General features: G+C 41.2%; 1 protein-coding gene across 1 annotated transcript in view; it reads left to right on the top strand.

Annotated features, from left to right (window-relative positions):
* TAF3 (TATA-box binding protein associated factor 3) overlaps positions 1 to 13068 on the top strand; it is a 122893-nt gene that overhangs the window by 90419 nt on the left and 19406 nt on the right. Inside the window, exons 3-4 of the mRNA XM_048300885.1 lie at positions 2880 to 4693; positions 9621 to 9703. Of these exons, the coding sequence (XP_048156842.1) occupies positions 2880 to 4693; positions 9621 to 9703 (1897 nt within the window). The remainder of the gene's footprint in view (positions 1 to 2879; positions 4694 to 9620; positions 9704 to 13068) is intronic.

The raw sequence follows: 13068 nt of genomic DNA, 5'->3' as shown, positions 1-13068 counted from the left end.
TCCTTAGTCCCTGGATTGTTCAGGACTGACCCAGGCAATTTTTTCCAGATGTTTTGGGGAATCCAAGTCCATATAAAAGGGATGGTAATGCTTCTGCTTCCTTACTAAGTTGTCTTTGTGGCTTGCAGGAATGTGCATGAAAGCTGGAGCCAAGACACCCCGATTTCTTGTCTCACCTCTACAAACTGCACTTTAACCTTTTGCCCTTCCCTGGCACCTCCACACAAGATCACAGAAACTTTGTGGGCCTGCTGCAAACTTTACTTGGCCTTATTAAAAAAAAAATAAGCATTGCTCTTTTTTTTTTTGTACAGAACTCCAGTCCCTGTTCTCCAAAGCTCCTCTGAAATTGTTTTTTTGCCTTTGATCCGGCAGCTGCTGGTATTCTGCAATCCTGAGTAGGTAAAACATGAGAAGCACCTTGGGATGGGAAGGAGTTATAAAAATATGAAATATTGCATTGCCCATCCGTGAGACATAGTGTAAGAGAGGGGCTGTTTAAATGGACACCGGGCAGAAATCTTTAGCAAATAAATGTTCTGATTTTTCTACTAAATGTAAATTTTTTTACTGTTGCAGTAGTTTATTTTCCACTTTATTGACTCTTCTTATCCCTGTGTTTCTTGTATTAAAATGGTTTATGTTCCTGTTTCTGAAGTCTGCATCATCAAACCCTATCTTTCCTAATATTTTAATTTGGCTACACTTTTCATCTTGTGGCTGAGGCAGAATATTTCTCTAAATCCTGATTTTAAAGTATGATGTTTGTTTTAAATTTTATCTCCTACTTTTAAATGAAAACAAACTCTCAGTGGTGAAGTAGGTGGAATGGGGTTGGGAGGGAATTGCTCAGTAGCAACTGGTACTGTGTGACATCTGATGGATGCTGATTTTTCATCCTGAAAACCCTTCTGAGCAGGTGAAGGCAGCTGAATTCTGCAGCAGTTTAAACAGAGATTGAAATTACTTCCATGATGGGGAAACAGATTTTTTTCCCCCATAGCAGGTGCAGGTTCAGTCCATACTGATTTCTCAGTTATACTCTAACTTTGCAGTTTAAAAAATTTAATGTCAGTGCCCAGCCAGGCAAAACCTAACTCCCTAACATTTCTGTTTTTCACGGAAGGCTAAGACTTTATCCTCAGGCAAAGTCTCCTCTCTAGGCTGGCTGCTGTAAATCCTCTGGGCCCTGGCAAAAACCAGACTTGCTAGGTCATTTTACTTAATTTGTGATGCTGGCAAGATTTGTGCTGCAGCCCAGGGCTCTTGACTCAACTCTCCTAAATCAGAGCATTGACACATTACAGTAGAGAAACACCAGTGCAGAAAACCTGAAAATAAACTCCTTGAGAACAGATAGTTCAGAAAGATGCTGTCTTACTGGGTTTTAAATAGTGTTTAGTGGAATGTTTCAAATTTCTTGGTGTTTTCTTCTTTAAAACCACTTGCTCATTAAGAAGTTGGGTTTTAGCCACTGTCCTCATAAATGTTTTTTACTACATATTTCATGCGAGAATCTTGGGGCACCGGATATCTTTCCTCAGAAACCCTGCTAGACAAAATGTCTTGAATTTTTGCAGGTGGGTAAACAGAGACTTGGGGTAAAGTGAAATGAGGTTGTCTTTGCAGGAATGTTAACCAGCATAGGTGTAATGATGTAATTACTGCAAATATAAATGTGTAAGGTTAATGCCTGTGTAGATATTCTTATTCAGGACTAAGAATCCTTTTTCCTGCTCGGATAATTCCATTTTGAAAGTGAGGAAGTGTATCCAAGAGGATAAAGTGCTTGGCTGTGGTTGTGGAGATCAGAGGTTCTCTTTTTAAACCTACTGTGGATTTGTTGGGAGATCTCAAGTGAATTTTCTCCTTTCTCTGCACCATAATGTCATATGTGGGTCCAAAGATGGTGTTGTATTGAAGAAAAAATTGTTATGAAGCAAAAAGCCAGATACAGGTGGTATCCATACTGGTTTGAAACAGTTGATGTCTGATGGCCACACTGTGCAGGTTTCAGGTTTATCTTGTTTTCAAAAGCTGGTTTTTGGTCTCACAGCTAAAATGCCCACCTGTTCTGGAGTGTGTTAGGTGGATTCCTCCTTCATTTTGGTTTCATGGCTGCAGGAAGCCGGCATATGCACTCCAGGATTGTCCCATGATGCAAACAAAACAACAGTATGGGAGATGATGGGGAAATGTATTTCAGAGGCATGTTCCTGATCTGAACCAACCCACACACGCAATGCTGGGGCGTTCCCATACAGTCACAGCAGATTATGTCCACCTGCAGCAGCTCTTAAGATGGTTATCAGAGAGAGAACCTGGCAGGTTGAATGGGGCTTAGTCTAACTCTGCTTTAACCTTCAGTCTGTGCTGCTTCAGGAAGAATAAACTAGGTTTAGGAAGATGTTTTCCTAGTAGTTAATATGCGATCAAAATTGTGTGATATATAGGCAAGAAAGACAGTTCTGGTTAATTTTACTTTGACACTTTGCTTTGACACTGTGTTACAGCAAAAAAGTGCTTCAACCTCTTTCCCTTCATTTAAAAATGAATAAAGAAGTTATTCTGGTGGTTTGGGTAGAACTGACACTTCGGACCTGCTCTGCAAGCTCTGCCATTGGAGAGCTCTACCTTCCTCTCCTTTGCTCATGGGTTCAGTGTTACACTGCAGTGAGGGCATCTGCCAGTTCCAGTGGCGGCTGATGTGAGACAGGAGGTGCCACATGTTCCTTCCAAGCAGACCGGTAAGAAGCCCTTAGGTGGCCAGTTGTCTCTTCTGGGCTGAGATGCACATGAATATTTGCTCTGGTGCTTGTTTGTTTCTGTAAAACACATTTCAATTATCCTAATGCTTTTCTAAATGTTCTTTGTTACAGAAGAGGAAGAGGAGCAGGTTCCTACCGATGGAGGTACATCTGCAGAGGCCATGCAGGTCCCACTGGAAGAAGAAGGAGACATGGAAGACGATGAGGCAATTAATGATGAGAACTACTTGAGCAAGAGACCATTAGAGAGTCCCGATGCCGAGGAATTCCCACCTGTGAAACGGCCAAAACTGTCTGTTTCCAAAGGGGACGCCTTGGATGGAACTGTGGAACCACGTGAGCCTCTTAGCTCAATAAATACACAAAAAGTGCCACCAATGCTTTCTCCGGTTCACATTCAGGACAGTACAGACTTAGTCCCCCCTTCGCCAGAACCACCAATGTTGGCTCCCATTAAATCCCAAGTGCCGACTCCCAAAACTTTAGAGGCAAAGCCGTTTTTACCCAAAACGAAGTCCAAAACAAGTTCTCCAGGACAGAAGACAAAATCACCGAAAACTACACCCTCACCAGTGGTAGCTGGGAGTCCCATTCGTTCACCAAAACCTGGATCCAAAGAAAAAAAGTCACCAGGTCGCGCCAAGAGCCCAAAAAGTCCTAAAAGTCCAAAGGTTCCTGCTCATGTTCCACAACCTCCTGTGAAGACTGAAACACCGAGTAGAACCCCTCTGCCTGCATTGAATGACAAGATAGGAAAGGAAAATATTCAAGTGAAACAGGGACAGACACCACCCGAGCCTGCCCCCAAGCCAAATATGGACAACCAGGTAAAGAAAGTCCCGGTCATGGACAAGACCATTGATGATTCAATCGATGCTGTGATTGCTCGTGCGTGTGCAGAACGAGAACCAGATCCCTTCGAGTTTTCCTCTGGGTCCGAATCAGAAGGAGAAATTTTTACCAGTCCTAAAAGACTTTCTATTTCAGAGTCTACAACTCCTAAACCTTCTGTTCCCACCAATAATGCAAATAAGGCAGGAGCAACTCCAATACCTGCCTCAGGTGGGACTTCAAGTTCAGACATTTCATGGACAATGGATGACTCAATTGATGAGGTCATTCGGAAGGCAAACATGGGGACACCTTCTAATCCACCTACCAACTTCACTTACTTCTCCTCTCCTTCTGCTTCACCGCCAACTCCTGAGCCTCTTCTCAAAATCTATGAGGAGAAAACCAAGTTGGCTTCATCGACAGAAGTGAAAAAGAAATTGAAAAAAGAGCTGAAAACTAAAATGAAGAAGAAAGAAAAACAAAAAGAAAAAGATAAAGAGAAGAACAAAGAGAAAAATAAGGAGAAGGAAAAGAACAAGGAGAAAGATAAAGACAAGGAAGGAAACAAAGAAGCAAAGTTTCAGTGGAAGGAACTACTCAAAGAAGAGGATCTTGATCCCTATAAATTCAAACTAAAGGACTTTGAGGATGCTGACACAAAAGTAAAGTTGAAAGATGGCAATACCAAAAAAGAGAGAGAAAAACATAAAGATAAAAAGAAAGAGAAAGAGAAAGGCAAGAAAGACAAGGATAAAAAGGACAAAGAGAAACTCAAAGATAAGGGTAAGGAAGATAAGATAAAGGTGCCATCAGCACCTCTTGTGTTACCTCCCAAAGAAATGTCTATGCCCTTGTTCAGCACACCATCTGCCATGAGGCTTCCCAGCATGTTACCTTCCTTGTCTCCCATGCTACCTGAAAAACTGTTTGAGGACAAAGAGAAACCAAAAGAGAAGAAGAAAGACAAAAAAGAGAAGAAGAAAAAGAAAGAAAGGGAGAAGGACAAAGAAAAGGAAAAGAAGGAGAAGGAAAAGGAGAGGAAAGAAAGAGAAAAGAAAGAGAAAGAAAAGGAGAAACACAAACATGAAAAGGTAAGCTGGTTGGATGAGTTGAGATGGCACACTTGCTTGAAAAATCCACGTGGATTCCTGTGTTTGCTGCTGAGCACTGTCTAAGAGCTTTGAGGAGAAATGTGGTTACAGGTTTGGTGTTTCTTAATAATAACAGCTCCAAGGAAGATGTCCACCAGAGCTTCAGGAATTGTCCCCCCTCTTTGGAAAACAAAGCAATGGAATTTCAATTCCGTTAATTTGAAATGTGAAATTGTCCTGGCTTTTCTCAACTCACTTTTCACTTGGAAAAGCTGAGGCTCAGACTCAACAACAGCACACACACAGCAAAGGGATGCAGTGTTGTGATGCAGAGAGTTTGTTCTGTAGGTTTCCACTAGAAGGGCAGCAACCCTATACCTTTCATAAAAACTTAAAATTTAGTTTCTAGAAGTCTGCTGTTTCAAAGTTTGTATAAGCCTGGAAATTCCCAGGTGGAAAGAAGTGAGGAGCAGAATGCCTTCAAATAAATGTTATCTCAGATGCTCAAAAGAGCTGCTGAGTCTTCTCTTAGCATATCTGTCCCCTTGTTGCTCCAATTTGTTTGAAGTAAGAAAATTAGTGTCAAATTATGGTCTAAGTGTTCAGATGTCACCTTTCGTTTTGAGTCTTATGCTTGAGAGACAGAAGGGGAGAGCTAATTTTCAAGGGGTTTGAGCTCCTTCCATTCCTGTAACTCTTGCTGATTTACATCAGCCAAAGATAATTTCTTCCGTCCAATATCACCTAATCTTGAGAATACATTTAATATTTAAGAAATGAAACCAGCATATTTGCATGTTATCAGATTTGAAATCCCATTAGAAGCAGCTCCCCTAATACAGAATTTGCTCTAATTTTTTTGTCACTTCACCTTATAATACGCATTAAATTGTTATTATTGAAAAGAAAGAAGAAAAGAAAGAGATAGTCTTCCTATGTGATAACCTTGGATACAAGAGTTCCTAAATCTCTGTTCTTAGCTTTAGGAAGCACTGTGGGAGTTCCAGTTTTACCAAGATGGTCTTTACATCCTGCTTTGAGTGTAATACTCGATTTGTACAAGCTCAGATTTGGGACATTCCTCACGCTCCTTTTCTTGCCACTCTTACATTATCTGCTGGACTTGCAACAAAGTGCTGATTTCAAAACTTGATATATTTTTTTAAGCTTACAAATGGTTTTTCCATGCAGAATCTGGGTGCTGTGGAGAACTAATGTTTGTCTGCTGTGGATGAGTTGGTGATCGACAGGGTGATGGCCCAGTTGTCCGTGATAGTTTCATGTCTTGTTTTAGACTGCAGCAGCACTTCTACAGATTCCCCATTTTATCTTTCTGCCCCCTGTGCCTGAGCTGTTTTGGCAGTATTTCATTGAGAATTTCTGCAGAGATTTCTTTTTAAGTTAAGTATGGGTGTATGTAAAACAGAGGCAATGAATTGCTTGTTTTCCATACATTCAGTTTTGCATTTCTTGTGCGGTTGTCTGTGTCAAGTTTGCTTTAGAGTGATATAACAGACACATAAACAAATACAAACTGGTAAAGCTTCAGTATAGACTGACGATATATATATATATATTAGGAAAAGGAGTTCAACACTAATAAAAACTTGGACAAATTAAATTGACAAAGCTACCCATTACCTTGGCAAAAAGTCCCTGTCAAAAGATAAACTTTAAAGCTAGAATGCATGAAAGAGTCCCCAGATAGAATTAAAATTTAAACTGATTCTTGAGAGATAAGCTTTTTTTAAATCCACCTCTTTGCTGCAAGTCAGGATTTTAAAAATAAATTTCCCCTTTAAATCTCTTGAGCGATTTTCATTTTTTGCAAGGCCGCACTGCTGGTGTCCTGGAAAAATGGAGAGTTAGAGCTTTATCAGTTGGTGCCCTGAGGTATGTGGCAAAGAAGCTAAATCCTTGAAGATTAGCAAAAAAAATGCAGCACATGGCAATAAGGGGCTTATATGACTACTAGTATTAGTTCAGGTGAAAGAAGTATTGCTTATACATAAAACTGGACAAATCCACTGACAATGTATTTTTAGTTAGCTACAAAGGAGTCTTATATTGCTGGACTTTACCTCTTTGGTGATTTGGGAAGCTTAGTAATCCACTGTAAATGCTCTTCTGCTGGCCCCAATTCCCAGTATTACTCCCGAATGCTGCTCTTTCGTTTTAACCCCTAAAAGTACATGTTTCCTTAATTTAGCTTTTAGATCACACAATGACTTATTTAGCCAGCAGTTGTGCTGCAAGAGCAAATGATCGAGTTACAGCTTGGACGTTTAATCTGCCACGGCGCATCCGCCTCGGAGGTGTAAGCACAGCCCAGGAGATGGGTTCGTGGGCTCGCTGCAGTTTCAGCTGCTGATGGCCAGGAGAAAATACCAGATTCCTAATATTGCTATAGTTAAACAAAAGAGTGACTCAGCTGTAATGTTCCCATTTTTGAGCCTTGTAGTTATTAGCTAAGTGCACATCCCGTCCTGTTGCGTGATTGAGGCTTTTTATCAAGTTTTTCCTGGAATTTTGCCCCAGGCTGCTGAAAGATACAGAGCAGCAAATAGAACACTGCACAAATGGCAGAAAACAGAAGCTGAAGGCTTCGTGATGGGAGTGTTTGGTGGTGGCATCAAGGAGGAGAAGCTTTGTCTCAGGGCTTGCCTGCCCCATGCCCTGCAGTGGTGTTGGGTGCTGCCCTCAGAGCCAGAAAAGGAGAACTGGGGCACTGCCTTGCAAGCTCCACCAAATGGAAAACAAACACTTGGAGCAGTTACACCCGTCCTGTACACCAGAGATTACCGGGCGTGCTATAGGAGTGACTGAGCAGCTCAGGGAGCAGTGCTGACCCAGTTTCAGCTAGCCTTAATACGCTGAGCTGGAAACTAAAGTAGTTGAGGAACTGCTTCATGAGAAATGGAGCCATCCTTGCATCAGAGCAGAGCTTGCCAGAGCTCCCCCAAAGTAAGCTACTTTTGCTCCTGTATCAAAATCCTGATATCAGTGTAGAGGAAGACCAAGTTCCACAGGATATAGCTGTGAATGCTCCTAAGTTTTCTCACTGCTCTAATCATGTAAACCCTACACACAAACCCACATTGTAGAAAGATGCTTCCTTTCCTCTTGTATCAAAGGATAAGATTTGGGATTGTGGTGTAGCCCTGTTTTCCTCTCCCAGCAGACTGGTATTTGAGCATAAAGAAGTGGTTTATGTGCTTTTCTTCTGCCACATGAGCCCACACCGCCGTTGTTTAGAATAGTACCAAGGACCTTTATAAACGACGTGGGCATCTCTCTGTGCTGTGTGCTGAAAGCTACAGCAGCAGTGCCTGTCCTAAGGTGCTTTGTATTCAAACCAGGCACTACAGAAGAAGGAGAAACCTGCAGGAAAAGAGGCAGGATAGCCTGTGCAAAGCCATGTTCCTGAGCCTCTAGTACCCAGGGTTCAGTTCCATGTCTCATGGGTGATGTTACAGGTTAAGATGATGGGAAAACAGAGGAGAGACTCACCTATGGAAGGTAACAGTGAAATTGTTGCAGGCATTAAAAGCTTCAGAGGAAGCTTTTACATCATTCTGGGGCAATGATGTAACAAAAAAAATGGTGCTGCATAAACAAAAGAGCAGAGAGAGGCCTGTGAAATCAGCTAATCCATATCCATGGAAAGCTGTATTGCAAAGCACAGTTCACTGTGTCAGAACAGGAACACCTCTCATGCTGCACTCCTCCTCGCTCTGGCCTAGACATCAACTGGAGAGCAGGTCCAATTCTTTGGCCAAAATGTGTGGCAAGAGATTTTGCTATTACCTTTCTCAATATAAGCCCCACCTGAGCCCTCCCCCTCTGGCCTGCTCTCTCCCCCACTGCTTTCTGTGCTTTGCATTGATTGTCTGCCCTTCCTTTTTCTGTGAAAGCTTTATGAAACTGGAGATTTGGTCCGGTTTCCATTTAGTGTCTGCATATTAGTTTTGTCTCTTAAGTTCCTGGAGCAGATTCAGCCAAGTGGTTATTTTATTAAGTGTGATGACACACATGCACAAAATGAGATCAGTCTCCAACTCTCTTCATATATATATATCTCTCACTATATATAATGTATATACACTTGTCATATATGGATGTAAGTTGAGTAATGTATGCCTGGAGAAGCATTACAGTGTCAGCTGTAGCATCTGTGGTCATTCTGTACAGGTTTTGCAAACCAGTAGCTCAATGGGAGTTGGTAATTTTGGCACATACTAGTTCCATAAGTTCAAGGACGCATTCAAGTGGTCTAAACTCCACCAGATACCAAGATTGGAATCCCAGGCCACTTGAAAAATAGTCATTAAAAACCTCAGCCTAATTGCAGTAAAATGCAGTGGCTGTTATGCTTGTGTGGATAAGCACTTTATTAATAAAGTATTTGGTGTCGGTGAATTCAGCTTGAAGTTTATTTGCTTCCTTTGTCTCTCCTTTTGATTCAAGAGAGTCATGGTACATTTATGCGATGAACCTGGGAAATAATTTAATTTAAATCTCAGAAAAAAGTGCAAACACCAATGGGTGCCTGACAAGTTTGAGTACTAAGGTCAAAGCATTTCATGTCATTGTTTAGAAGCAAGCTAGGAAGTTTTGTGTCTCTAGAACAATACTTAATCAGGAAGATATGCTCACAAATTGTATGAGCAGGTACAAATGCAGCAAAATTTCAAGTTGGTTTTTTTAGCTTAGAGTTTGTATTTGTGAATTGCCATGGCTGGGCCTCCAGCAGACTGAGACCGTCCACGCCATGGGATGAAGAGTGAGAGAGCAGTGATTAGTCTGTCATAGTTTTGTCTCATTAAGTTGATATACTCTGGTTAACTGCATCAGTGCTTTCATGTAATTAATATATTTTGGGAGTCTGCTTGCAGTCTTTGATTGATGATTGTGTTCCCCTGTACAGATAAAGGTGGAACCAGTTGTTCCGGCTCCATCACCGGTTATTCCTCGGCTGACTTTAAGAGTGGGTGCAGGCCAAGACAAGATGTAAGTACGAATAAATCCATCTGTGAGGTGTATGCTCACCACAGTCCATCCTCTGGCACTTGTGGGAGCTCTTCTTTTCAGTGGAAAGCACTTCAAAGTTAGCAAATTATATTTATACAGCCAAGTGTGTTCTCCAAGTGGGACCCATCACCTTCCATCCATCCTACTGTGTGTCCCATTCCATATCTTTCTAGGGCATGGATTACAAGACTCCATCTACATTGCTATGATGCCTCCAGTGACATTTAGTGAGGTTTCTGTAATGGATGGTTCTCTCCTGAGTATAACCTACAGCTAAGTTTCACAACACTCCCCAGCTAACAGTTGTTTTATGCTTTAAAACATAACAGTTGGAATTCCTTTATACACATCTGTTTTATTATAACTGTTGATGATTATTCATGAGTGTACCTAACGCGTTTCAAGTGCTGGTTCATTAGCTCCCTAATTATTGGGTGCTGTTGTACAAATAATTGTTACTTTGTACTGGATGAGCATAAGTAGGATGATCCCTATCCTGAGATCATCCAGCATAAACAGAAGGCTGGAGAGGCTGGGGAAACCATGCATCACTTAGGCTGGTCCTGTGCTGTATGTGAAGGGTTTCTTTTAATCAGGTTTTTCGTGTTGATTTCATGGCACAAAGCACACTTTCATGTCTGATGGTAAACATGAGCACCACACAGATCTCTCATGTCCATTCCTCACATTAAATATTGCTAATGCAGTTGTTTCTTTCATAAAGCCATTATGAATTAAACCCCCTAATCACTAATTTTTCTGCTTTAGAAGTTAAATGGGATTTTGATGGTTATTGTCTTTTTCTCTGCTGTCCTACTCCTCCCCAGTAGGTAACTATGGCTTTTAGTGATTTGAAGCTGTTAAGGGGACTTCAGTCTTTCCTTGGTGTCTAAGGAACACCCCCACCCCAATTATTAACCATTTTTGCTTTCTGCCTTTCACAGTATTTGAGTGTGATCTAAAATTTCTGTGCCTCATATTGCTGTACAAAGTTCCAGCTTTCTCGGAATACTTGCCTGTCCTGCTGAGCATGATTTGAATGTGCATGGCTGGACATGCTGTCCCTGGAAAGCCCACAAGTCCATTTTCCTCCTTGAGGAGCCGTGGATACTTTTGAATTCTGCTTTTTCAAGGACTGTAGAGTGTTTATATGAAGTAAATTAACTCAGATTTTCAAGGCAGAACTTGTCAATTAAAGTTCTGAAGCCATATTTTAGCACCAAAGAGCTGACTTTGCTTCCAAGCTTATCTCACTCCAGTCTTTCTCATACCCACACACATTTTGAGAGGGGACTTCCGACTCCATCTGTTTGCTACAAATCATGTGGGGGCATCATTGTCATCCCTGCCCACCGTTAGTGGGTCTGAGATACTGACATCTTGTTTCATGGCCTTTTGGGAAACTCACTTCTATTCCAGATTCATTTTTGCATCTTTAGCGGCACCTTGGCCCCCGTCTGAGGACCTCATAACAGGCAGAAAGAAAAGCTTTTTGATGTGTTATGGTAAGGGGAAGTTAAACTTACGTTTCATCTGTGTTGGTAATGAGGTTCTGAATATCTGGCAATTATCATATAGAAATGTGTTTGAATTAGCCTGTCTATAGAGTTTACTGGCATGGGATTGTTTGAGGATGCCATGAATCTCCGTGGAAAGGTGCAAGGAAAATTTTTAGGGATTCAGAGAATTTGATGAGTGGAAACTAGATGGAGAAATTGGTTATTTCAATTTCTCTGTTAGTGGAAGAGCTGTTTGGAGGCTTTTGGAGGTACTCAAGTACCTGTTCAGTTGGAAGTTCATTTGTTTGGGGGAACTTGGTATAAAACATCTTGAATGGAAGCACGTACAGATCTTCATGAGGCCACAGGGCTTTCAGGTGTCTGAAGCAAAAGTGTCAGATTGATGGTGCATGGAATAGAGATTCTCATCACACCATAAAATCATGCACAACCCCGGCATAAGTTGGCTGAGTAGCAGAGCGGTGGTGAGGAAAATGCCTTTGCAGTGCAGTGAGCAGTTGGGGCTCTTCAGCCTGGAGAAGTCAAGGCTCTGGAGAGACCTTAGAGCCCCTTCCAGTGCCTAAGGGGCTCCAGGAGAGCTGGAGAGGGGCTTTCTACAAGGGCATGGAGTGACAGGACAGGGGGAAATGGCTTCAAACTGACAGAGGGCACAGTTAGATTGGATATGAGGAAGAAATTCTTCCCTGTGAGGGTGCTGAGGCCCTGGTACAGGTTGCCCAGAGAAGCTGTGGCTGCCCCATCCGTGGAAGTGTCCAAGGCCAGGTTGGACGGGGCTTGGAGCAACCTGGTCTAGCAAAAGGTGCTCCTGCACATGTCAGGGGGTTAGAACTGGATGATCTTTAAGGTCCCTTCTAACCCAAATCATTGTATGATTTTATAATTTCACTTCTGGACTCCTCTGCTTGAACCAGTATACAAAGCAGTGATGTCAGCAGCAGGAAAGTCTTCTCTCTTGGGTTTGTGAAAAAAAGTACACATTCCTCCCAGATTCAAAGTAATACCTGCATTCAGGCTTGTCTGGAGTGCAAACGTTCTTACAACACACATCAGTTCAAAAGAAATGGCTGTCAGTAACATTGGGTTAATAGACATGAAAATGTACTATTGCTGAAGGATGGACAAACCAATATTGGAAAGATGGTACTACTTAGGAGTTTTTTTGCAAGTGTTTTAACTGCACAGTAAAACAAGAAGAAAGAAGATTATGATCAAACCATTTCCATCTTAGTTGTAAACAATTACAGCAATACTTGCATGGATGCCACATTAGAAGAAATTTACTGGATTCCATTCTAATGCAATTAGAGCTAATTTTGTTCTTTAAATGAATAAAAGGTCAGCTAGTAAATCTAGTTTATCTCAAGTCCAGGCTTCAATAAATTGTTTTATTTAATTTGTTGTAAAAGATCTTATCCTTAATGGGCCTTGCTCTTATTGGTTTGCTTGGGTTCTAAAATATTTATGACCACCTTTTTAGATATGATTTGAATGATATGTTGGAAGGGGTTTTCACTTCTTTTTTTTCCATTCCAGTATTATCACGGTAGATTGCTAACTGAGTTAGTATAGGAAGGAACTAGAGATACTATCTTTTTTCAAAACAAAACAAGCAAAACAAAAAACACAGCTAGTGTAGACTTTTAAATTTTAAATGAACTGCAAATGATGAGTAGAGTTTAATACTTTTATTCAATTACATCATGGCTTCTTTTTGTCTTGTTATTTTTCCTAAGCACTATCATTTTTCAAACACATAAGTTTTTTAAAATCGTATCTATTGATAAGGTGTTGACATTCCAGCTGCTACTACAGCTGACATAAACT

The sequence above is a fragment of the Corvus hawaiiensis genome, chromosome 4 (assembly GCF_020740725.1).
Source record: "Corvus hawaiiensis isolate bCorHaw1 chromosome 4, bCorHaw1.pri.cur, whole genome shotgun sequence".
Taxonomy (NCBI): domain Eukaryota; kingdom Metazoa; phylum Chordata; class Aves; order Passeriformes; family Corvidae; genus Corvus; species Corvus hawaiiensis.
This window is presented reverse-complemented; position numbering and strand designations above follow the sequence as displayed.